We start from the raw sequence: 26,776 nt of genomic DNA on the forward strand, positions 1-26,776 counted from the left end.
CCTCATCTCCACCTGAGACCGTCGTCCGTTCAGCTCCATCGTGGCTCCTTGCCCCCCTCAGCTCCACCTGAGACTGTCGTCCGTTCAGCTCCATCGTGGCTCCTTGCCCCCTCAGCTCCATCTGAGACCGTCGTTTGTTCGGCTCCATCATGGCTCCTTGCCCCCTCAGCTCCACCTGAGACTGTCGTCCGTTCGGCTCCATCGTGGCTCCTTGCCCCCTCAGCTCCACCTCAGACCGTCGTCCGTTCAGCTCCACCGTGGCTCCTTGCCCCCTCAGCTCCACCTGAGACTGTCGTCCGTTCGGCTCTATCGTTCGGCTCTATCGTGGCTCCTTGCCCCCTCAGCTCCACCTCAGACCGTCGTCCGTTCAGCTCCACCGTGGCTCCTTGCCCCCTCAGCTCCACCTGAGACTGTCGTCCGTTCGGCTCTATCGTTCGGCTCCATCGTGGCTCCTTGCCCCCTCAGCTCCACCTCAGACCGTCGTCCGTTCAGCTCCACCGTGGCTCCTTGCCCCTCAGCTCAACCTGAGACCGTCGTCCATTCGGCTCCACCGTGGCTCCTTGCCCCCTCAGCTCCACCTGAGACCGTCGTCCGTTCAGCTCCACCGTGGCTCCTTGCCCCTCAGCTCAACCTGAGACCGTCGTCCGTTCGGCTCCACCGTGGCTCCTTGCCCCCTCAGCTCCACCTGAGACCGTCGTCCGTTCGGCTCCATCGTGGCTCCTTGCCCCCTGGCTTCCTCATCCCTCTGGCTTCGCCTTGGACAGTCGTCGCTCTGCCGTTGGCATGGACTTACGGGCCTTCATCTGCGACTCGTCTCTACACCCCTTTGGCTCAGTCGGGCTCCACCTCAGTCCTCGGGCACTGGCTTCACCTCTGCCGCTCATCACTGCAGCTCCGTTTTGGTCTTAGGACATTCTGTGCCGCCCGGTCTCGTCAGTTCCGTCTAGGACTCCATCAACATCAGCCTCATCTCAGGCTTTCATCCCCCTAGTTCCGTCTGCTAAATCTCCACCATGGCTCCTCCCTCTCTTGACTTCGCTGTAGGCTTACGTCGTGGGATTTCGGCTGGTGATTTCACCCTGGCTCCTCATCCCGCTAACTAATCCCTGGCTTCTACCTCTGTCATATCCTCCCTGGATTCTCCCTCTGTTTGCTTTGCCCTGGTTCCGGTGGTCTTTGCCTTTGCCTGCCCTGTGACAACAAATCAGACAAGAAACAGAATACATGCTGCTGCCGACTTCTGCTGCTTGACTGCTTCTCCCTGCTTATTGGACAGATTTCTTAGCAATATATCTTAATATTAATAATATTTTATTATATTAATAAAGTAAACATTTACTCAGCTTCAGCAGGTTGATTCCTTATTTTGTTCAAAGTTTTGCTCTTGTATGTAAAGATTAGAATCGGGGAAGACGGGCCATGGTAAGAGAGAGGTTACAAGAACCAATCCAGAGATCATGAGTGGAGATGAGGGAGACTTGCAGAAGGACAAGCTTCTCTGGAGAGAGCTGAAACTGTCTGTCCACTTACTGTCCCCATCTATAATCTGGCTATAGTCTGTCAACCAATTTACAGAACTGGAGAGGATCTGCAGAGACATGGCAGAAAAACCACAAATCCAGGTGTGCAAAGCAATGTATCCAGCAAGACTTGAGGTCCTGATTAGAGTCACCATACATCAATTCTCAGTTTTTTGGTGGAATATTGCAGTGATTTATCAGTGCACATCATAATTGTGTTCATCTTGAATCAGAATAAGTTCCTCTTGCAGCATCTCTTCTCTGATGACGAGGGCGGGGCTCTCCTTCATGAGATCCACCAATAGCAAACCACAACCATCCAATCAATTAGTGACGGTCAAAATCAAGCCCCGCCCACATTAGTTCTTGTCCCAGAAGCGTTTCACTCATTACAGCATTATAGAGAAGAAAAGACCAGCTCAACTTGTTTCATGAATTTAAAAAAGAAAATATGGGGTTACAGATGGATGTTCATTGGCCTACTTTACTCATGTCTGAAGTGTATGATTTTGTCAGGCAAATTAGTAATTGAACAATGTAAAATTAAGCGCCATTAAATGCCATTTTTATAAAGGTGTTGCATTATAGCATAGGCTACCCAAATACAACTCACTAAATATTCTGATAGAAAGAGAACTTTACCGTTCTTACAAGAAAAAAACAAGTTACAAAATTAATTTGTAATATTTTAAATGATCATGTGTGGGAATTATTATTGTTGCTGACTATTTTATATATATACATATACGAATAAATGCGTCCTCATTGAATATCAAGAAGAGGCGGAACCTTTCTCTAGAGTGAACGTGTCGATGTGCTGATACAGTGGAGATCAGCAGCAAGCATGCACGATGCATTTAAATGTTGTGTTAAATGTTAAATATATTATAAATAATCTTGTAGGTAAATATTACTGGTGCACCAGTGCGTGTGTATGTGTGTGTGAAGAGGGGTGATTCCGATATGGGATGTTCACGGTAACGCGCTTCATCACACACACAGGGCAGCGCTGGTCACGTGATCTCCAGGAGTCCCGGCCGGACCGGAGAAATGTCCGTTCACCCGAGCATCGGTGATTCAGCTCGAACTCTTCAAACATTCACCCTATCTCACTGTAGATCCTGTTTAGTGAGGTATAAATGTGACACGCTGGAGTGCAGCGAGCAGCGTCGGTGAAGAGAACACGCGTCGCGTCGCGTTTGCCGCAGGTAGGCTGCGGTGTTTCGTGCATTAGTATGTGCTTCATATACCAGTCCAGTCATGAACTTTCAGCACAGTTTCCGACTAATGTAGAGCTGTGTTGATTCGCGGTGTGTAACTCAGCTAATGCGGGATTGAGCGCTTATTAAAGCCTGTCATGATGTTTGTTATTCATTGATTTCAGCAGATGGGATGATGACGCATGTGTTTCAGGATGGGGCAAGATGTCAACACACACACACTAGCGTTCAGGACACACTCCTTAAATACCAGCATCTAAAGGGGTTTAAATCAACCTCTTTCTTCGGTAGAACACAATATGAGAAATTCTGAAGAATGTTCACGCTGCTCTTTTACATACAGTAAAACGGTAACACTTTACATTAAGGTTCATTAGTTAACATAAATGTATACTAACATTAACAATGAGCAATACATTTGTTACAGTATTTATTAATCTTCATTAATGTTAGTTAATTAAAATACAGCTGCTCATTGTGTTTGTTAGTTCACAGTGCATTAACTAATGTTAACAAATACAACCTTTGATTTGAATAACACATTAGTAAATGTTCAAATTAATATTAACTAAGATAAATGCTGTAGAAGTATTGTGCATTCTTAGTTCATGTTAACTAAGGTAGTTAACTAATGAACCTTATTGTAAAGTGTTGGCTGTTTTGGCACCCAAGACCAAGTCCTGTCTAATTAAATGAGGGAATCCTGAAAACCGCTTGGCAAACTCACATTTAAATCATATATTTCCAATCAGCAACAAAATCTGGACATTAACTGTCCCATAAATCTGGTTTCTTATGCTCAAATAGCATTAAAATGTGTCTTTTTTCCGTCTGGAGCGGCCAATGCGTTACTCTCTCGAGTAGGTACTTATTTTGAGTACGTAATTACTTCACGACTACTAAAAAAGTTATATAGTTTTAAACTTGGCAATAATCACAGTGTGAAACAGAGCAACATGAACATTCTGCAGAGGTTGGAATGGATCATTCTGGCTGAACTATTGCTTTAATATTGAAATAAACTGCTACTTTTTTTTTTTATTACACTTGAATGGTCATTTAATTATCATCATCCTCAGTGCTTGTTAAATGGGGACTTTTTGACCAAATCCGTTTAATTCTACACACAATTCTGGTTTTCTGCCTTCTTACTGCTTCTTGTTAACTCTTTACTCCCTGCTCTTCATTCAGATCCACGGACAAAAGCCCAAATATGTCTCAGGTTCTGAGTAAACTTATCATAAAACCAGTGACCGATAATCTTCCAGCACAGCAGCTTTGAAGAACACAGATTCTGCCGTTCAACACACACGTTTATTCTTCTTCATGAACTGAAAAGCATTTCAGTTCATAATTATAGTATAAGGGACAGGTTCGGTTCACTTAGTTTTAATAATATAATATAATATAGTTTTAATAATATAATATAATATAATATGCTTTGGTCGTTGAGGTCGAAGGAGACATTTGAAGCGAAGATCTATTTTCAGAATTTATTTAAAGCAAGGAGAAAAACACAAAAAACTCATTGTAGCTTCATGCATTCTTTTCTGTATCAACACTTTAATGTGGGCAAGTTTCATTAAAAAAAAGCAAAATTTGTAACAAAAATCGGAGAAAACCACGTTTTTATCAAAGACCACGTCTGAATCAGATTCAGAACGATGATAAAAACACAGATGGAGTAGATCGAGTCCTGCTCGTAAAGAACTTCTCATATCTTCTTATATCTTCACCTCTGTTTTGATCTGAAAGTTGCTGACTTAAATTTGTTAAGTACAATCCACTAGGATGTTTAAGTCATTTAAACTTAAATTGCATTTAACTAACAAAAAAAAAAAAAAAGAATCGTGTAACATTAAAAAAAGTTGAAAATTGCTTAACTTTATTTTGATGAGTTAAAGCAATGTAAAAACATTTGTTGTTGTAACTTATTGAGCATATATATTTTTTACAGTGTATAGCGCCCCCTACTGTACAATGAAAACATGGATCAGTGGCGAAGAAAGAGTAATATTTGTGGCAGTGAGAAAAGGATTCCATTCCCTCAACAAATGATTCGAGTCGACTTCACATTAACATAAGGACTAAATGATCCACGACAGATTACATTCCCAAAACAATACCTGAACCGAACCTGTCCTGTTTGAGTGATGATACTGAGCATTTTATATCCAGCTGCTTTTTGAAGAGCTCAGATTGTGGATTTACTGAACGTGCACATGTGACTGAACCCACAGCATCCTTGATGGACCGCATGAAGATCATTAAAAAGCGCCTGTCCATGAGCTTGCAAAGTGTTCGGCGTTTGGACGAGAGTCTCTCGGAGCTTCCAGAAGACACCGGGCTGGACGAGCCTCCCTTGTCCCGAGACATCGGTGAGAACAGAAACTGCGTACAGACAAACTCTCACTCTCACACACTCCTTTAATCACTGATCAGTGTTCACACAGATGCATGAAATTATACAAACTGTTGAATTCTTACACTGAGTTGTTTACTCAGAACAGCAGAAGTAGCAGAATATAAAAATAGAAATTAGAAGTAAAAAGGAAATATCCGATGTATGACAAAACCATTATTTTTATTATGTAACATGGCACTTTTTTTCAAAACTTTGGATCTTTGGATTTTTTTTTTTTTTACAGCTTTTGAGAAAAATTGATCATCAAAACATTTAACATTAACAGACATTACAAAAACCAACACTATGTTTCTGTCCACGTTTGGGAATAAATTCACAAGTTCTTGTTTAGGACGGTCTGACAGCCCCAGAATGCTCTCTGTTCTCCACTGAGTTTGACACATTAGCTCAAACCCTGATCACACGCACCTGTAATGTTCTTCTGTAACTCTCGATCGCCTCGCTCAAGTGTCTTTGATTGGGGTTGGAGATGAACTCTGCTCATAAAGAAGCTAAAGGCAACTTTCAGTGAAGTCTTAGACTGATTTTTAAGTGTTGTGAACTAAAGGCTGATTTATACTTCTGCATCGGACCTACGCCGGAGCCTCTACGCTGTAGGCTACGCATTGGTTTTCATTTATACTTCTGTGTCGTTGTCCGTGTTGACGCTAAATTACACATGCAGAGGGAGCATGTGAAACCCGAGGGAGGGGTTCTAGCAGACCAATCACAGTGCGTGCGTCTGCATAGAATTAATGCGTTGTTACATTTTTGGAGAAGTGCACGTCAGGGTACGCCGAAGGGTACGTGTGCTCCTCATTTACAGTTAGAGCGATGATACGATTTCCATCAACGGCTCCAACAACTCCAGGGAAGCCGCTTGTAAGTCCTCATAAAAAGTGGCTTGTTTTTGTCGGTGCCGATAGTCTCGTGGACAGCATTGATATAGCGCCATTGTGCTTCAGGCGACCCGAGTTCGAGTCCCGGCTCGCGGACCTTTCACGATCTCGTCCCCGCTCTCTCTCCCGCCTCACTTCCTGTTCACTCTATACTATCCTATCAAGATAAAAGGAAAAATCGCCAAAAAATAAAGTTTTTTTCTCTAAAACCAATGGTTTGAAGATTCAGTTGGAAAGTCAATGAACTGCCAAACAGTAGTGGCCAAAAGTGATGTCCGGCATCAGAAAAATTGATATATATAAAAAAAAAAATGTTTTGATGGATTAATCAAACTTGTAGAGTCATTAAAACAAATATCGCCTCTGGACATCACTTTTGCCCACTACTGTATGTTTGGTGTGGTCGGTGCCACAATAGTGCTATTTCAGACCCTGCTTACTGTGGACCGATGAGCCTAAATCTGCACCGGTGCACTGCTGCATTCTTACACTTGCCAAAAAACTCATTATTACTTTCATATCTGCCGTTAGAGCATTGATTTGTTGAGTGGTATATGTAATCAAATATCTTAGAAGGTCAGTTACAAAAAGAATACCTTGATGATGACGCTTGTTTCGTTTTACCAACACCCTGCTATCAAATAACTCCTACTTCGTCGGTAAGTGTGTGTCTCCTCTCTGCTGCCATCTTGTTACTCCTAACTAGGTTAGGATACCTCTCCAGCACTCTCAAATTATTTAGGACCTGAGACCTAGTCTTAACAGTTAGAACCCTAGAATTTTGACACACTTAAGACTAAAATATTAGTGTGAGCGGCTTTATACATACGGCCCCTGTTCTATTGTATGGGACTATTTTGGAAACAACCTTGTGAGGTGTATGATTTGCGATTAACAACAGTTTTTTATCTGATGGGCGTCGATTTGCTGGATCTGAAACTTCTGGTGCACATAGTGAAGGTATGTATGAAATATTTCGCTCTGAATTTTCTGGGCCTCTAAGCCAGAAACTCAACTATACTAAAACAAAGTTCTAGTAAATAAATAAATTAAATTAAATTAATTAAATAATAAAATAAACATAAAAAACAAAACGAAAGGAAAGTAAAGCGGCAGCCCCTCATGGACGACTGTCACATAAACTAAAACAAAACCACAACATAAAGTGCCAGGCCTGGTCCTCTCTCGTCCTTCACTGCTGCCACTCCTCCTTTATCCTTCAGGAGTTCCTCCGTGGGACTCGAGACCAGTGTCATTAACACTCGCTCTGTTCCCACGGCTCTCGGCCCCGCCCTTCTTCAAATTTATTGCACTGTAACTTCCATCTCCTGGCCAACTACTGTAGCATCATATCAAAAACAAATGTTCTGTTTACTTTCTTTCTTTTTGTATTGTTTGAATTCACACAACCAATTATATTTTAACAATTAATATTAAGCTTTTAGTTTAAATGCAGAGTACAGTATTCATTTATACAGATAATATGCAATAACAAATTAGCTTTAGACAAAATATATAAAGAGTCGCTGTGGACTTATATATTATCAACCAAATAAATTACCTTGTTTCTCTTCCACTGAAATAGCCGGATGTTTTCTTGTAGTTGTTCCTTTTTGTGCACAGCTCTTTTCTTCTTGCTATGTAAATGTGTTTAAATAGAGGGAAGTCCAGTTGTTTGTTTCAGCAAATCAGTGTCAGTGTGATTTTTACTCCAGATCAATTACCTTAACTTTTGGTCACCTGACATGGTTATTCAACATTAGAATAGGTGAAATGTCATGGTCATCACTGGGTTTTTATTCTTTTCACTTGTTTGATGTGCAATGTAATAAAGTACAAGACATCAGGGGTTATAAAGTGTGTGTGTGTGTGTGTGTGTGTGTGTGTGTGTGTGTGTGTGTGTGTGTGTGTGTGTGTGTGTGTGTGTGTGTGTGTGTGTGTGTGTGTGTGTGTGTGTGTGTTTACAGGTGTAGTCCACGGGAAAATGTGGTCAGATGGAGAAAGTGATCAAGCTTCAGGAACCTCCTCTGATGAAGTTCAGAGTCCTGTAAGAGTGCGTATGCGCAACCTTCAGCAGCGACTCTCTAATGAGGTAATGCATGTACAATCATAAGTGAGTAACAAACATTCCAACAGGTAGACACACATAAATTGAGCCGAAATTATTAATTAAATTAAGCAAATTCTGTCTCTCAAGAATGGCGTTCTGCTATATCCCACGGAGGATCTTAGTGTCCAAACTTGTGATTCCTTCGTGCCAAAGGGGGTTATGCTCACATATGCCCGCAACACACCATATGTCGGACATCACAATGCCAAAGCCACCTATAAAATCATACTTCCTCACCATCGTCTATGAATTTGCCAAATCGATAGAATGCCTCCCTAGCCCCTCCACAGCTCAAACCACAGATCAGCCTATCTATAACCTACACCTCACTGACATAAGACCACCTACCATAGCCGATAAGCAGATCATTTGACACCAGTCGTAGATAAATTATTATCTTAACCCTAACCCTAGGGGTTAGGTAACCCTAACATTATTATGGATACCTTATTGTTTGTCATTGTCATTTTTTTTTTCTTTTCATTTCTTTTAGTTTGGTCGAAACGCCAAACCAAACAAAAGAAAAGGGATCAGGTGCAGGCTGTGATTTTGGGATTGTCCCCTACATGTAATACTCAGGAGCCCACCTGAAGCTGATTGTGGTTCAGAAAATGCAGTGTTATAGGTTATGTCACTCTCTCTTAGGACTCAGGTTTGATTTCTCTCTCTTTTTGAAGAGATGAAGTTTCCACTATTATTTCAGTCCTTCCACTATCATTCCAATCCCCAAAAAAGTGAGTCGCTCTCACGTCTGTGGTCGTGAAGTCATCAAAATTCTTCAACACCCCACTGTCATAGGTCTCATCCACAATGGTGACGAGTCTGCATACAGACAGGAGGTTCAGACAACTGGCTGTCTGGTGCAGTCATAACAACCTGGAGCTGAACATTCTCAACACAGTGGAGATGATCGTGGACTCGTGAACACCCCATCTCTCCCCCAACTCACCATCATGAACAGCACTGTGGAAGCAGTGGAGTCATTCAGGTTTCTCTCTCTGCTTACTCTTGTCAACTGCCCAGTTACTCTAATGGAATCATACCTTCCCAAACACTCCATCCATTGAATTACCCACACCAGTGGTGACTCTTGGCATTGTCCCTGGCGCTGGTTTTTGGATTTCCCCTTTACTGCAATCACTGGGTTAGACTGTGTTGAACTGTATATATTTCTGTTTGATTCATGCCTGCCTTTGAACTTGGTCCTCAACTGCCCCTTTATCCTCTCCTGCTTGCCTGGTTTTGACCTCCCTGCCTGTCTGACTCTTCTCTTACCTCCTACTTTGTTTTGGTTGCTGTGTGGACTGTCTCTGATTTTGACCCATGCTTACCTCACTACTCTTCTCATACCTCATCTTGTTGGAGTTTGGCCCTGAGCTGTTTTTAAGGGCTTTTAAAATTTTCAACAAAGCCTGTGTTAAGCATCTATCTGCTTTTGGGATCTTCTTTCTAGAAAGCCTGACATCACACATTGGCCAGAGATGGACCCAGTGGATGGGTAGCCACATTTTTCATCTCGCTCCTCGCCTTGTGGGCTTGTGACTGGGGTGCTGCAGTCTGGGAGTCTCAGTCTCTATGTAGTGCAGATTTCCAGCTCTTAAACTGAAATTATTAAGGTATTGAATAGGTCCGTCTTCGGTAAGGAGGCATCTTGGCAACATGACTACTCTTCAGTAAGGTAGAAGAGTTCTGCACCCTGTGTTGTACCCAGCAACACTGGTGGCACGCATTTTGGATGAGTTGGTTAAGGAGGTTAAAGATGAAATCTATGTCCGTGATCCCCCAGTATTCTTAGATGACCTCATTGATCTTGCCATTCATCTGGACAGCCACATCGAACTAAGACAGAGCCCTGCGGTTTTACATCAGGTCATTGGCCAAACGCTCTGCAATCTTCTCAGATTCCCGAGCACTTGAAGTAGCAGATAAGCTGGAGCCTATGCAGATGGGCAGACTTTGTCTCACAGCGGAGGAGAAGCAATATCGACTGACATCTCTGGCTTGTGCGGGGTTCTTCTTCATAAAGAAGAAGGATTTTTCTTTGAACATTGATTATCAGGGGCTGAAATACGTAATGGTTAAGAACTGGTACCTCCTGCCTCTTATGTGTTCAGCGTTTGAGATCTTGCAGGGGCAAAGGTGGAAAAGAGGACCTTTAATGCCAGTTGGTTCCATTCTTGGATGCATATTGGACCCTTCAAAGGTGAAGGTCGTTTCAAACTGGCCGGTACCTGTCACGCAAAAAATGCCCTCCAACAGTTCCCGGGCTTCGCTGTGTGATGCTGTGGGAGTGCTTGTGGAATTCGAAGGGCATGGAGGGAAGCCCCGGCCAAACTCCATCTGCTTTGGAAGAGTTATGCCTGGCCACAGGGAATTATTTTAATAATTTGGAAGATGATGTTTCCCTTTTTCTCCCGTCCCCACTGGGCCCGCCCAGCTCAGTGTTTCCTGTTCCCCCGCTGTTTCCACCAAGTGCAGAGATCCCTGTGTCTCCAGAGTTCCTGCCCTGCCACCCTCTTCTACCTCGTCTTCCAAATTCAGCCAGTTCCTCAGCCCCGCCTCCACTGGTTCCCTTCAGCCCTGTGACTTCTCTTTTAACTCTACTCTGTGTGGATCTACCTCGGCTCTTCTGGTCTCCAGCTCCACCCAGTCAAGAGGATCCCCTGGGTCCGCCCTCAGCCACTGATCCTGTCAATCCACCTCGGCCCGTCAACCTGTCGGCTCTACCTTGGCTCTTCCCTACCTCAGCTCCACCATAAGCCATCATCCTTGCGGCTCCACCGGGCTCCCTCATCCCTCCGGCTTCGCCTTGGTCAGACGTCATCCTGCCTGCACCACTATCTGCTGCGCTCCATCTCTCCACCCCTTCGGCTCCTTCTGGCTCCGCCTCGATCCTCAGTCCCACCAGCTTCACCTCAGTCCTCTGAGGGTTGTTCTGTTATGTGAATATTCTATGATATTCTGTTATGACTACGTTCTCTCTGTTTGCTCCGATCCTGTTGTGCCTGCCTGAGAACTTATGAAACAGGTACACCTTATGTTCGAACATGGTGTTTGTTATGGCCAATCCATGCCAAGCAGAGAAGTCCAATAATACCATTTGTGTTTGGACCAGGCAAGCCGTCCCTCCCAGTCACTCTCCTCCATATCTCTCTGTCGTCCCCAACATGGGCATTAAAGTTGTCCAGCAGTATTATGTGGTCACCAGGTGATATTTATAAGTGCCCTTCCATCAGCACTCTATCAAGATATATTCATCTGCCCCACACAACTGCTCTTTGTCTTCTCCCCTTCCCTTTCCCCTTCAGGAAATCAACAAACGTCTTTCACTGCCAGCGGATATTCGTTTGCCAGAGGGTTACCTAAAGAAATTTGCCACAAACAGCCCCCCATTTGACAAACCTCTAAGTCGAAGGTTTCGCAGAACGTCACTTGTAAGTCTTTCTTTGTCATGATCTATTAGTATGAAATCATCAAATGTTATGGGGGGGGTTATGTCTATTGGCTGAAAATTTAAAGGTTGAAATTGTATATGGTGTGTGGATTGTGTGAATATAATGCATTTAATACAAGATCTGGCAACTGGTCAACATTAGACAAACATATTGGTCCGATTATTCATAAAGGAGTTTGGGCCATGCAAATTACGGGAGTTTCCCAGGAGAAATAACAAACTGGGAGGGGTCCGGGAGATAGGGCTAAAAAAAACGGGAGAAACCCGGGAAAAACGGGAGTGTTGACAGGTATGGTTCACAACCTGATTGGTCAGCTTTTATTACGTATATTTCGCGACTGAACATCCAAATCAATGCTGTATGCTGGGATAAATGCGCATGTGTGTGCGTAGCCTAAATATGATGGTATTTTGACCAGCTGAGAACTCGTGAAGAGTTTATATAATGTGTAAAGGAGTCAAAACAGCAGCAGGTTAGTTGATATATATATATATATATATATATATATATATATATATATATTACGATATGCTTTCAGTTGAAACAGCTCAAACATGCATTTTAGTCTGGAAATATCTTAAGCCCTGTCTGTGAAACTGGGAGTAAATGTCAGATCTCTTTGTGCTTGACAAGGTTCATTACACCTTTATTTAATGTTTACATTAGGTCATAGACAAAAATATCATCTTTGACACGACCAGCTAATCACTGAGATCTGTTTTCCTTTCAGTCAGAAATCGGCTTTGGCAAATTAGAGTCATATGTCAAACTGGACAAACTGGGAGAGGTGAGATTCTGACCAGCTCCAATCTTCTCCACAGTTGATGATACAGTTTCTGTTCAAACTAAACTAAATACATTTCATTGAGTGTTTGACCTTGCATTAGAATTGTTTAATATGTCGTCAATAGAGTTGAGTGGGTTATCCTTATCTTTCTTTTGGTCAGTTGTCGGTTGATATTGTAATGTAACTAATTTTACAATTTGTCATTTTTATATAAATGCAAAGGCCATTGCACATCAGTAATGCCGCTCATCAGCTGATTGTGTGTGTGTGTGTGTAGGGCACATATGCCACAGTGTTTAAGGGTCGTAGTAAATTAACGGATAACCTAGTGGCTCTGAAAGAGATCCGGCTGGAGTATGAAGAAGGCGCACCCTGCACCGCCATACGAGAAGGTACAATATCCTCTACCATTCAGAAGTTTGGGAACATTAAGTAATTCACTCTATGAATTCTGAGCCCTGTGCATGTATATAACTATTGTGATTATACCACAGAGTTCTCTTAGTAACACTGGAGTAACAGTGCCAGACTGTACAAGTGTAGAGAATGATTTGATGATATTTCTCTCTCTGTCAGTGTCTCTCCTGAAGAACTTGAAACATGCCAACATTGTCACGCTCCACGACATCATTCACACAGAGAAGTGCCTTACACTAGTCTTTGAGTACTTGGTGTGTGAGATATTATTCATCATCGCATCTCTCATTTTGTCCATCTACTGTATTTCTGAAACATTTGTGTGTTTTTCAGGAGAAGGACCTCAAACAGTATTTGGAGGACTGTGGGAGCATAATGAGCATTTATAATGTAAAGGTTAGACATATCCTCAAACTGCCTGTCATTTTAGTTTAAATTGAGTATAACTTAAAAATAATACTATGCATCAGGGAAAATGACTGAAAACAATTCATGTCATAGCACAACACAACTTCATGTGGCCTGAATAGATTAAGATTTAATGTGACAATCAGCTAAAATATCAATCTGTTCATCGCACAAATCTATTATACCTGTAAGGCTTCAGAAGAATAAGGAGTATAGTGTATCTGTGGATATTTTAAGCAGGAACTTACAGCATATAGAATTGCAAAGAAATAATTAAGATAATATTTTACTTTTGATTTGTAGGTAGTTCTGGAAATAAATACTTTTGTAGATTAAAAAGAGTACTTCTACGGTTTGGTGGAGCAGATTTTCATCTGGGAATCGGTACCTTACACTAAAGGCCCTGATATACTTCAAGCGAGATTGAAGAACAAACTGGTGTGACGTTGTTTATAACGAAATCAGGCCAAAACGAAGTTCGTTTCTGGAGTTGCTTAACAAAGCAAACTTTCTGGAAAAGATGTCCCTGGCTGGTGAACAAAAACATTTAGTCTGGACTAAAACATGCTCTAGATATTGATTGAATGCGTTCTGATTCTTTATTGTTCGGTCAGACTTTACAATAAGGCTCCATTAGTTAACATAAGTTAATTCATTAGTTAACATAAACTGACAATAAAAAATACTTCTGGAGCATTCATTAATCTTAATTTCAACATTTAATAACACTTTATTAAAATCAAATGTTGGAACTGTATTATTTAATGGATCTGAGCAAACATGAACTAACAGATTAACTAACTTTAACAAAGATGAACAACTTCTGTAACAAATGTAGCTGCTCGTTGTTAATGCATTAACTAACGTTAACTAATGATACCTTAATGTAGTGTTACCTGTTGTTCTTCTTTATAATTCTTTTGCAATTTAATCTGTTTGAAACATTTGTTCACTTCATACAGTTTTGTGCATTGCATGTTCAGTTCTTTTAGTTACAAGAAAAAGTTATTAAACCTGTTATACTATGACAACCATTTTTTTGCAACTTATTTCAATATCGTGATAAAAGCTTCAGCAATTATCACAACATGAAAATTTGATACCATCACATGCCTAGTAGAAACTGAAGCTGTAATTCTAATTGAAATCGACGTAAATCGATTTGCAACAGTAAAGGCACAGCTACTGGAATGACTTCACTGTATTCATGTTTCCGCCCTGTAGATCTTCCTGTTTCAGCTATTGCGAGGTCTAGCTTATTGCCATCGGCAGAAAGTTTTGCACAGAGACCTAAAACCTCAGAACCTTCTCATCAGCGACAGGGGAGAGCTCAAACTGGCTGATTTTGGTAGGATCTATCACTCGCATACCCAAATACTCATCAGCTGATAGACAACTGGCATTAATTGTATAGTGTGAAATGAACCAGAATCATCACGTTTACAGATTTACATCAGGTTTGTTTGTGTCTGCTGTAGGTCTTGCACGTGAAAAGTCAGTGCCCTCGAAGACTTTCTCTAATGAAGTCGTCACTCTCTGGTACAGACCTCCGGATGTGCTGCTGGGATCAACAGAGTACTTCACCTCCATTGACATCTGGTGAGGCTACACACACACACACACACACACACACACACACTCGCTGCTGTGAGCATGTAAGATATGCTGCTGATGCTGCATGAATAAACATACATACAGTTGTAATCGAAAGTATTCACCCCCCCCCCCCCCCATTGGCAAAATGTACAGACTTTCAGATGTTTGCAATGAACAAATCAACCAAAAGTAATTGAAATAGTTCAACACAATACATGTTTCAAGTGGTTTCCCCGAATTCAATGGCCTCCAGTTCAGTAATATTCTTGCAATATTCTGCAACCGCCTTTTTCAAATCCCACCAGATATTTTCTAAGGGGCTCAAGTCATGTGACTGTGATGCCACTGTATCTTCCAGGACTTCTGGCGACCAAGCCTTGGTGGAATTTGAGGTATGATTGTGATCATTGTCCTGTTGGAAGGTCCAAGCTCCAGCTTCCTCACTGACGGCATGACGTTTCCTCCAGGATCTCCTGATACTTCAGTGACTCCATCTCTCCCTCCTCACGCTGCAGGTTTCCAGAGCCGGAGGATATAAATCAGCCGAGAGCATCACGAGCTCCACATGCTGAACTGTAGACAGAGTTCTTCACAGCTGATGCTTCATTCCTCCTCCTCCAGACACACCGCTGATCCAGAGGATATACATCAGCCGAGAGCATCACGAGCTCCACATGCTGAACTGTAGACAGAGTTCTTCACAGCTGATGCTTCATTCCTCCTCCTCTAGACACACCACTGATCCAGAGGATATACATCAGCCGAGAGCATCCCGAGCTCCTCATGCTGAACTGTAGACAGAGTTCTTCACAGCTGATGCTTCATTCCTCCTCCTCCAGACACACCACTGATCCAGAGGATATACATCAGCGAGAGCATCACGAGCTCCACATGCTGAACTGTAGACAGAGTTCTTCACAGCTGATGCTTCATTCCTCCTCCTCCAGACACACCGCTGATCCAGAGGATATACATCAGCGAGAGCATCACGAGCTCCACATGCTGAACTGTAGACAGAGTTCTTCACAGCTGATGCTTCATTCCTCCTCCTCCAGACACACCACTGATCCAGAGGATATACATCAGCCGAGAGCATCCCGAGCTCCTCATGCTGAACTGTAGACAGAGTTCTTCACAGCTGATGCTTCATTCCTCCTCCAGACACACCACTGATCCAGAGGATATACATCAGCCGAGAGCATCCCGAGCTCCACATGCTGAACTGTAGACAGAGTTCCTCACAGCTGATGCCTCATTCCTCCTCCTCCAGACACACCGCTGATCCAGAGGATATACATCAGCCGAGAGCATCCCGAGCTCCTCATGCTGAACTGTAGACAGAGTTCTTCACAGCTGATGCCTCATTCCTCCTCCTCCAGACACACCGCTGATCCAGAGGATATACATCAGCCGAGAGCATCCCGAGCTCCTCATGCTGAACTGTAGACAGAGTTCTGCACAGCATACGCTTCATTCCTCCTCCAGACACACCACTGATCCAGAGGATATACATCAGCCGAGAGCATCCCGAGCTCCTCATGCTGAACTGTAGACAGAGTTCTTCACAGCTGATGCCTCATTCCTCCTCCTCCAGACACACCACTGATCCAGAGGATATACATCAGCCGAGAGCATCCCGAGCTCCACATGCTGAACTGTAGACAGAGTTCTTCACAGCTGATGCTTCATTCCTCCTCCAGACACACCGCTGATCCAGAGGATATACATCAGCCGAGAGCATCCCGAGCTCCTCATGCTGAACTGTAGACAGAGTTCCTCACCGCTGATGCTTAATTCCTCCTCCAGACACACCACTGATCCAGAGGATATACATCAGCCGAGAGCATCCCGAGCTCCACATGCTGAACTGTAGACAGAGTTCCTCACCGCTGATGCTTAATTCCTCCTCCAGACACACCACTGATCCAGAGGATATACATCAGCCGAGAGCATCGAGAGTTCTGCACAGCATACGCTTCATTCCTCTTCCTCCAGACACACCGCTGATCCAGAGGGAGGAACAGATCCAGTTCTGTTTCATCGCTCCACAGAACAGAATCCCAAAACCTCTGTGGCTCATTTATATGATTTTGAGCACTTTTCTTGTGTGTTTGGGTCAGTAGTGGTGTAGTCCTGGAGTTTGGGTCAGTAGTGTAGTCCTGGAGTTTGGGTCAGTAGTGGTGTAGTCCTGGAGTTTGGGTCAGTAGTGGTGTAGTCCTGGAGTTCTGGCATGTGTTTAGTACGAGCTGAAACCTCAGAGTAGAGACCTGCGCGGGACACAATTTTCAGTCCCGCTCCCGCCCACTCCCGCAGTGTTCAGTCCCGCTCCCGCCCGCTCCCGCAAAGATTTGTCATTTTTAGTCCCGCTCCCGCCCGCATCTGTGATATTATGTCCCGCTCCCGCCCGCAAATGCCCGCAAGACGGCAGGCAGGATGTATGTTCACTTTCTGTCTCACGAAAGGTCTTGGAAAAAAAATGCGATTTGTGTCCGTTGTATGTTAACACCTTTTGGCATTTATCGCAGCAGGCAAAAGGTAGTTGATTCCCCTCTCCATCATGCACAACCGAAAAAGACTGCCAAATGTCTGATTTGAGGTTTGGTGATATTTTTTTTGTAGTAGGCCTAAATGTGCCTTTCTTTAGAGAAGTGCTTACATCTGAAGCGCTTAGGCCTATATCTGAAGCAATAGAAGTGCTCTTTTCCTCGTCCATGCTGTCTATTTTGAACTTGAAGCTTTCGAATTCGAACACGGAGCAGCGGGAAGGAATTGTCTCTAAACAAGTGTGCGTGAGATTAGGCCCCGCCCTACCCCAAACGACAACATCCAAGTTTAGGCTGCTTAAAACGTTATTTATTGCTGCCAAACAGAATCTCCCTCACAACTACAAATTATGTACGCTACTTTAATCATTTATATATTTTACTTTACACTCATATTTAATTTGCGGGAGTGCAGCGTATCATCCCACCCGCCCGCACCCGCAAGTGCACCTTCATCATCCCGCCCGCTCCCGCAATGACCTTTCAAAATTTGTCCCGCGCCGCTCTGTTTTGCGTCGGGTCCCGCGGCTGCAGAACTCTACCTCAGAGCCTGTGGCCGCCAAGTCTTGCTACAGGTCTTCTGCAGTCGCTCCAGGGTTTTTCTGAACCTTCCCATAGATCTGGTTCCAGCCGGTGATATCTGCCTTTTTCTGTCTCGTCCAGGTAGAGTAACCACTGATCCTTTAACTTTGAACTTGTGAACTATGCTTCCAGCTGTGTCTCTTGGAACATTGAGTGCCTTCACTATCTTTCTGTATCCTGATCCTTGTTTGTGAAGGGCAATGATATCTTCTCTTAACTTTTTGGACCATTCTTTTGACTTACTGTATTTCTAACACACAGTCAAACGTGACACTCGACAGACCTCGCCAGTTCAGATATGTCATGTGTTCTAGCTCCAGCACACCTGGTGCAGCTAATGAAGCCCTTGATTAGTGCGACAACACCTGTTTTCCAGATTGGTGCTGTGGTGAGGGATTATTAAAAGTAGCATTTTTAAGTTGAATTTGTGGAAACCACTTGAAACATTTGTTGTTTTGAGCTATTTCAATTGCTTTTGTTTGATTCGTTCATTCCAAACAGCTGAAAGTCTGTACATTTTGCCAATAAATCTTGCAATGGGGGTTGAATAATTTAGATTACAACTGTACAACAGGTGTGTTTGGAGTTGGAGCTGAACTCTGCGGGACGGTTACTTGGTTGTCAACACCCTGACCTAAAAGAAACCCCTAAATTGTGTGCATGAGTGTTTCATGGGCATCGTTTTAAATTCAGCCAACTAGAGAAGAGCTTTGATCAGTGGTGTCAGTGGTGTCACTCTGAAGACTATTTCAACTCTTTTCCATCATTCCTTTCTACAACGGGTTTTGCTGACTGATGTTAACCAGCACACTCTATTTGGCCTGGGTTGCATATCGAGATTTTTCCTTTCATGCATTTCTCAAAAATTGTCTTTGTCATTTTATTCTTTCTGTCTGTCTGCTTTATTTCATTAACATAGGGGTGTAGGTTGTATATTCTATGAAATGATCACCGGACGCCCCCTCTTCCCTGGGTCGACAGTGGAGGATGAACTTCATCTTATATTTCGTATCTTGGGTAAGAGCTGTGGTGTTATGCTTGTTAAAGGTGCTCTCAGTTTTTGCTTATATAGCCCTCATTTCTCAAGACAACTACAGGCTGGCGGTTTTCATGAGAGGTTATTTCTTGCCATTTTGAAAACTGCAAACACTAGATGTGTAAATGGCTTATTTTCATTTTTCGTTTCCAAACATTTGACAGGCACGTTTTACACATCTGAGCAACTTTACCATTTTTATTTCGATGTCTACCTTTTACTGGTGACTCTAGTGATAGCAAGTAAGTGTAGTTGGAGTCTGTTTTGATTATAAACTCATGTCATCTCCAGGTTCTCCTACTGAGTACTCTTGGCCAGGAGTCAATACCAATGAAAACTTCCTTTCATTCAACTTCCCCCATTATGACGGGGAACCTCTGATCACTCATGCACCCAGGTGTGTGAAAAGCCTTTCTGTGTGGCTGCTTTGGGGATATTATATATTTTGGGATCTATATATGAGGTGTATCGTTAGATAACATATTTGTCGGGAAAGGTTTCTAGTACCCACACCTGAACAGGGTCTCTACAAAGAAAACAGTTAAACAAGAGAGACAAACAAGTCAAAATTCAATAGCAAAGGAAAGAGCCGAGGGCAAGAACAGGAACAAGGACACCAGATTAGCCCACAAAATACTACCACTATAATGTCTTAACATTGGGACGGGAAGCTATAGCTATAATATGATTTGTGTACTTTTGTTCTACAGGATCACCAATGACGGTCATGATCTGCTATGCCAGTTTTTACAGGTAAAGTACGAATTCGCTTTTGCCCTTGCAAAGAAAGCCTCAGAGATCAAAAGGTTTTTCGATGTCGATGTGTACATAAATAATTCATATTTTGCTTTACCAGATTAGTATGTTCATTATTATGAAAGAGACTTTTGGACTTTCATTGATACACCTGTCCTTATTTAATTCTTAAAGGTACACTATGTAACTTTTGGCCCTCTAGCGGTTAAACAAAACTGCATGCATTTTGTAGAAGAACATTGTTTTGGTGGTGCTTTGGCTCTGTAAAAGAGACATATTCACTCCAGATGAATGTGTTTTTGTAGTTTGAAGCAAGGCGGCGTATTTCTGCAGAAGTGGCTCTTCGGCACATTTATTTCAGAGAATTGGGAGACAAAGTGCAGGACCTGGATGACAGTAAGTATTTCCTACCTGTAATATTAAAGTGGTATAAGCTTATTTTAAAGTTCATATTGAGTAGTTTCACAAATACATGCTTGTAAGATGTGATGCTACACGTATACATCTCATTCATCAAAACATTTGGGAACATCATAAGTCAAGATGGCAGTTTCTGCTTGTAAGAAACAATCTTGAACACAACTACTTCTTACACATTTATGTCATACATTCACTGTTGAAATGTTATAATTATTATAAAGTTTTTAAATTCTGTGACCACAGCTACCTCCATCTTCTCCGTGAAGGAGATTCGACTGCAGAGGGACCCAGGAAAACACTTTCCAGCTCAAAGAGAGTTGTGTGAGTTCAAGTATTTACCTAAATCTTCAGTTCCTTGTACATGGTGAAAAAACATTCAAAATATTAGATCAAATAGTGTGTAAATCACTCAATTTTGTAAAATAACACACCAGCAGCGATTTACTGTTTACCGAGGATTTGTTGACTAATGTTTCACAAGGAAGGTGATTATAAATAATAGGCAGACAACAGCAACACATGAAAGTACACACTTCACCGGTGACCTGGTCCAGGAAGGACGTTCCTGCAGAGTGTAGCTCCGACCTGGGAGATTTTGAGCAGTGACTACAGGAGGCACAGGTCATTTGGGAAGTTTTAGACTTAACAATATCACACCAGGTTTTCTGTCTTCACAAATAAACTTAGAAGTCATCCTGTGCAGTTCAATGAAATAATGAGTGTCTGGGATTAACATCATAGAAAATTAAAGGTTATGTAAGATTTTTATGTTAAAATACGTTCTCTTAACCTAGTTTATTGTTCATTGACTACTATTGTGCCATTCTTGAGTTTTCTCCCGAGTGTAAGCATTGTAGTCTAGCGGGAGAAATAGGTTCCCATGTACCCTTGTGGCATTTTTGGGACTCTAATGGTGTCTAGTTAAGGATTTCTGATGTTGCCGAGGTCAACTAATGTCCCATGGGGTCCGTTTGTCGGCCATCTTGAAGTGATGTCAATGCGAGTGGTGATAAACGCTGATTTTCATGTCTCCTGACAACATAAAAAGACAAATGAACCCACTTTTCATATAATTCTGACACCAGGAATCAAATGGAAAGGTCATTGACATGGTACAACCACTCTTTTTTGGTGAAAAACAGGTAAATAACACATTTTAGGCGCATAACGATATAAGTTTTGCTTCTCAATAGTGTCCCGCATTAGTCCTGTTTGTCATAGACCCATGAATGAGGCGTCAATTCGTGCGGATTATTGAGGAGAAGTATGTTATGTCTTTTATAAGCAAGTACGCCCGGCCAGCGGAAAATTCCACACTGAGATGAGCTTTGGCGAGTCTAAACGAGGATTTTGTAGAAACATGTGGGTTACCACATTTGAAGAGGCTGGCAGGCTCTGTAAAAACATACTTCACAATGGGGCAAAAGTACCCCTGGGGGGCAGGAGCTGCCCAAAGTTGCCCCATAGACATACTATCCCTTACGAAAAAGAAGTATACTTCAAGTTAATTTTATGAAGTATACTTAAGTAATGTTCAAGTACATGTTTAAGTACACATTATGAAGTAAGTATACTAATGTCAATATGTACTAGTAGTAAACTTGTAAGTGTACTATTTTAATACCGCTTGGGACTAAATTGGCCCACTTTTAGTTTATAAAAGTATATGTTTAAGTGTACTATAAGTGTAAGAGTAGTAAACTTTAAGTGCACAACTAGTTCATAATTATGTTTCTCATTTGTACTGCAAGTGAACTTATGGGTATACTAGTAGTTTAATATTTTAATACTTGTAGCAACTTTGAAGTATACTCTCAGTAAACTACTAGTTTAGTAGTTTTATACAGCAAGTATACTTGCAAGTTTTCTTTTAGTGTACTCTCAGTAAACTACTAGTTTAGTAGTTTTATACTACAAGTTTTCTTTAAGTGAACTTAACTTTATACTTATAGTTTACTATTTATATATAATTTTTGCACTTGCAGTATGCCTATACTACTATGTTCAAATGTTATTTATTATACTTGAAAAATACCTCTAACTGTACTTTAATTTTAAAAACATTTCATTAGCTTCATGCATCCTTTTTTATCAACACTTGAATGTTGGTGAGTTTCATAAAGAAAGGCAACATTTTAAACGAAAAAGATGAGAAAATCTAATTTTTGTCAAAGACTACGCCTTGATCAGATTCAGAAGGATGATCAAAACACAGATGGAGTAGATCGAGTCCAACACCCCCACAGCTTCAGTCGTTTTCTCTTCATGGGTTACGCTGGAAAATTCAGTCAATGTGGGGAAAAGTAGAATTAGAGTAAATTCCTATGTACACCAGTGGACTAGCCTACACAAAAATTCAGATATGCAGAATTAGAAACATATCTATTTTATATCAATATTTTCAAACAATGTAAGTTTCATAAGACTGTGTATGAAAAACTATGTAAAAAAAAAAAAAGTATATTTAATAGGCTACTCGATCAAAACAGTTAACACAACTACAAGCCAAGTATACTTTGAATACTTAATTATACTTTTAAGTATATCTCGATCAAAACATTGAGTACAAGTATAGGCCAAATATACTTGGACTTTTCTCTCTGTATAAGTCAAGTACACTTAAGTGTAATTAAGTATATTTCTGAGAAGTACATAAAGTATATTTTTGAGAAGTATATAAAATGTAGACTGAAAGTATGCTTTCTTCTTTTTAGTTGAAAAGAAGTATAGTAATATAACACTTGAATAAACGTATTTTTCGTAAGGGAATTATTATCGCTGTGTACAAAATAAAGTTCAGTTCCATGCTTATTTTATTTATCTCTGTAAGCTATTCCACCAGAAAGCTTGTTACTATATAAACTTGAACATGTTAGTTTATAAGACAGTGTGTAATATTATATTTAAAAAAAAAAGTATTTAATAAGCTACTCAATCAAAATAGTAAACACAAGTACAAGCCAAGAATACCTAGAATACTTAATTATACTTTTAAGTATATCTCGATCAACAAGTATAGGCCAAATATACTTACACTTTTCTGTCAGTATAAGTCAAGTATACTTAAGTGGAATTTGAGGTATATTTCTGAGAAGTACATAAAGTATATTTCTGAGAAGTACATAAAAAGTAGACTGAAAGTATACTTTCTTATTTTTTAGTTTAAAAGAAGTATACTAATAGCACACTTGAATAAACGTATTTTTCGTAAGGGATGGCAAAGGGACTGAAACTGGGATTGTGCATACGTGTTTATCCTACTATGTAACTTGCATAGGAATTTTGTATTGAACAAAACTCTGGATCACAGTGTCATAGAGACACTATGAAGCTATCCAGTGATACCTTAGCAACCATTTTAAGCACCCTAGCAACAAGTTCCATAGACTTCCACTGAGATAGGTCAAAGGGATATCTTTGGATAGTAGTATCATTGAAACATAAGGGTGGGCTTGTTTATCCCGGGGGAGTAAACAGCCAATCACGAATCACCTTCAACACTTCCTATCCACACTCTAGCAACCATTATCGAGCACCCTAGCAACCCAAACCCAAAGAGAGATATCTTCAAATCCGAATGTCATAGAGGGTCATTGCAGTTGGTTTATATCATTCATTCTGACTAGCAGTCTTTGGAGTAACATCATTGGCAGCTGCCAAGCCACTCCCTATCAACCAAACCGGACCCTAGCAACCGTTTAGCAAAACCTATATTTCTGCATCAGAACATCGTAGAGACATGGTGGTTGGCTCCTTTGACTCATTCTAGCAAACAGGACTTTTGAGGATATTTTAAGGACTCACCAACCTGAAACTGACTCATCCTGGCGCCACAGACCTCATCAAGAAAGGGGCCAACGCTGTGGCTAGCTCCCTCATTCCTGTTGCCCTGAGGGCTATAGACAAAACCATGGAAGAGACCTTTATGAAGTTTGCCAAGTCCTCAGTTATGCAACGAAGGACAAATTATAGATTAGTACATTATAGTGGCAGCTTGGTTTCTGTTGAATGTTAAATTGGAATTGGTCCCATTTGCAGGAGGTCTGCTTGGCATCTTCACCAACTTCCCAGCCTTTCAGCGCTGGTGCCGAAACACATCTGCACTAGCCCAGGACGTTGAGATGTTGCTGGAGATGTGTGGTCTTATCGACGACCCTGGACTGCCTCCTCGCTCGTCTTGATCTGGGCCAGCTCCAGCTCACGATGTTTCCCAGCCTTGGGGAACTCAGGGTCGTCGGTAAGACCACGCATCTCCAGCAACATCCCCAAGTACTGGGCTCATGCAGATATAGCAAAACATTTGTATCATGTAGTTTAATATGCACATTTTTATGTTTGAAGGCAGTGGTCTGAGACATCATTGCTCAGACCACTGCACTGAAGACCTTGATCAGCTGCTTCAGGTGTGTTTAATGAGAGTTGGAGCTAGACTCTGCAGGAAGGTTGGAGACTCCTGAGACTAAAGTATGTTCATATAAATCACAGTATAACATGACAAAAGCACAATCTATTGTTAGAGTTTGCACATCTGCTGTCTTTCTTTTTTGTTTGTTTTAATAAGTCATTATGTATTTCAGCGGTGGTCCATCGAATGGGCTCTGCCCCACCTGAACATTTTCTCTCTGAAGGAGTGAACCGTCTTCTACATCCAGCCCCGCTCTCTTCATAGACCCGCTCATACTGTGTTTTCTTTCCTTTGCATTTGCTGTGTAAACTTTGTTTACAAAGTTCTCTCTTATCTTTTATCATCTTTTTATTGTTTTTGGGGGTTTTTTTGCACATATTTTGTCTCAGTGTGTAAATATCTGGATCAAGGACAAAAAAATCATTATTATAGGCATCAAGTCCCAAAGATGTGTAATGCCCCAAAAAGTGTTTGTTAGTCTCTTTTCTTCTGCCATGGTAATCTATGGCAGCCCAAATAACCACAGGGTAACAGGTTGTGAAATGGCATAGCCATGGCATGGTCTCTAATCGTCAACAAATTTAGGATTTGCCCCTCAACATCTCCAGTTACACTACATTTTCTGCTGCTATCCGTTTTGCCATCTTTCCCATCTTCCAATTGGGCCAAGCCAAACTCAGTGCACTTTCACTGTCAGCCATATTGCAACGTTCTCGGATTACTTGGATTTTATCTGACGTTTAGCCAAATTGTAGCTGTTTTTTCTTCTCCGAAAAACATGTCGAATCTTGACCATTTTTCATCCAGTCTTGAGTCCCACATCATGGCTACAGACTGTGTTTGAGATCAAGCACTTTCAATTACTACTGTATATGAAGTGTATTACAAAAATAAACTTGCCTTGGCGGTGCAAAACTAATCAAATGGATTTTTATAATGCAACGATTCAGCAATGGCTTGGCAGTATTGGATGGTGAAGAAGCCAAATAGGTAAGGAAGCTGCATCTTTTCAATACTATTGAGTGCTGAATTTTGGGTCCTTCTCAATCGGCAGGCTGTGTTCTATCAAGTGCCGTCGAAATTTGAAGGATCCTTGATAGGCAGGCCAATGTTTTGCGTCCTTCATTCAGTGTATTTTGAAGGACGCATTATGTGTACTCTAAAAGAATTGGCAGAAAATGAAGCACCCCAGATTTAGGTCTTCACACCATGAGATTGCTGACTTCCTATAGGGAGATGACCAACAATACCAGTATTTCCAGAAGCTTCCATAAGCCCCGTGGATCTTAACTTTTTAAAATAAGCAAATAGTTGTTTGGCATCATTACCATTTTTGTTGTTGTTGTTGTTTTTCACTTTATGTCTATCTTCAACTCAGGGGAAGTCTCATCAAAGTGTTTTGTTTATTGGGGTGTATGTGATGATGTCACAGGCACATGTGCAAAGAGCATGCAATCAACATACAAATGAAAAACTCAAATAAAAGATTCACCATATGGGCATATTTGAAGCATGGAGTTCATTTATACATGTAAATATGCACAATCATGTGTGCGCATATGCATACTGTGGTATAAAATAACATTTCTTTCAAACATAAGGTGTTAACTTAGGGCTGTGGAAAACAGTGTGGTAGTGGTGGTTAAAGCTCTGGTAACCCAAAGCTGTCTGGTATAGTGTCAGCAAGGAGTGATCCATGAGCCATAATCACTGTTTACATGCACGAATGAATCTAACTGCAGCTTACAACAGTAATGTTTTATATTTGAATATATTTATATAGGTCTTTGCACTTCCGGTTAGATGCTTCTGTATATCATTGGCTCTACTGTACTCTGCACAATGACAATAAAGTTGAATCTAATTTCATGTAATTACACAAACCTGTTGTGCCTTCGTCCCAGGAGGAATCCAGCAGGAGTAAAGTTGGCTCTTCTGTGTCTGAGATAAATCGGGGTTCAAACCATTTCACACACATTGGTTTAGCAAATCACAAATCATCAGCCAAAGTTAGTTAGCTAAATTAACTAGTAATACAATACTTTACAATAAGGTTCAAGGTTTGCTCAAATGTAAGTATTTAGCATTATTTACTAACAATGAATAATACAACACTAAAAAAACTCAGTAGTGCTTTTTTTACAGTCCTATTCCTGTTGATTTCCAGGTTTGTTTGTGTTCTTGGATTTTCCCTGTTTTCTTTGTTCCTATGTTTCCC

General features: G+C 41.4%; 1 protein-coding gene across 1 annotated transcript; it reads left to right on the forward strand.

Moving 5' to 3' along the window:
- The first annotated feature begins 2,494 nt into the window (after positions 1-2,494).
- Positions 2,495-26,434, forward strand: LOC311298606 (cyclin-dependent kinase 16). The gene is made up of 16 exons (XM_084421683.1): positions 2,495-2,728; positions 4,981-5,118; positions 8,011-8,135; positions 11,462-11,587; positions 12,339-12,395; positions 12,673-12,787; positions 12,972-13,066; positions 13,146-13,208; positions 14,445-14,568; positions 14,699-14,819; positions 18,861-18,958; positions 19,269-19,374; positions 19,688-19,730; positions 20,039-20,129; positions 20,397-20,474; positions 24,731-26,434. The coding sequence occupies exons 2-16, from the start codon at positions 4,989-4,991 to the stop codon at positions 24,820-24,822; spliced, it is 1,464 nt and encodes a 487-aa protein (XP_084277809.1). The 5' UTR covers positions 2,495-2,728; positions 4,981-4,988; the 3' UTR covers positions 24,823-26,434.
- The last annotated feature ends 342 nt before the right edge of the window (positions 26,435-26,776 follow it).

This window comes from Rutilus rutilus (assembly GCF_951802725.1).
Source record: "Rutilus rutilus genome assembly, chromosome: 10".
NCBI lineage: Eukaryota > Metazoa > Chordata > Actinopteri > Cypriniformes > Leuciscidae > Rutilus > Rutilus rutilus.

Excerpts from the sequence above, each read along its gene's own strand:
- LOC311298606 (XM_084421683.1), top strand. The coding sequence starts at position 4,989 with ATGGACCGCATGAAGATCATTAAAAAGCGCCTGTCCATGAGCTTGCAA. Across the intron at positions 12,788-12,971 it reads CTGCACCGCCATACGAGAAG|TGTCTCTCCTGAAGAACTTG; the intron begins GTACAATATCCT and ends TCTCTCTGTCAG. Across the intron at positions 13,209-14,444 it reads TGAGCATTTATAATGTAAAG|ATCTTCCTGTTTCAGCTATT; the intron begins GTTAGACATATC and ends TCCGCCCTGTAG.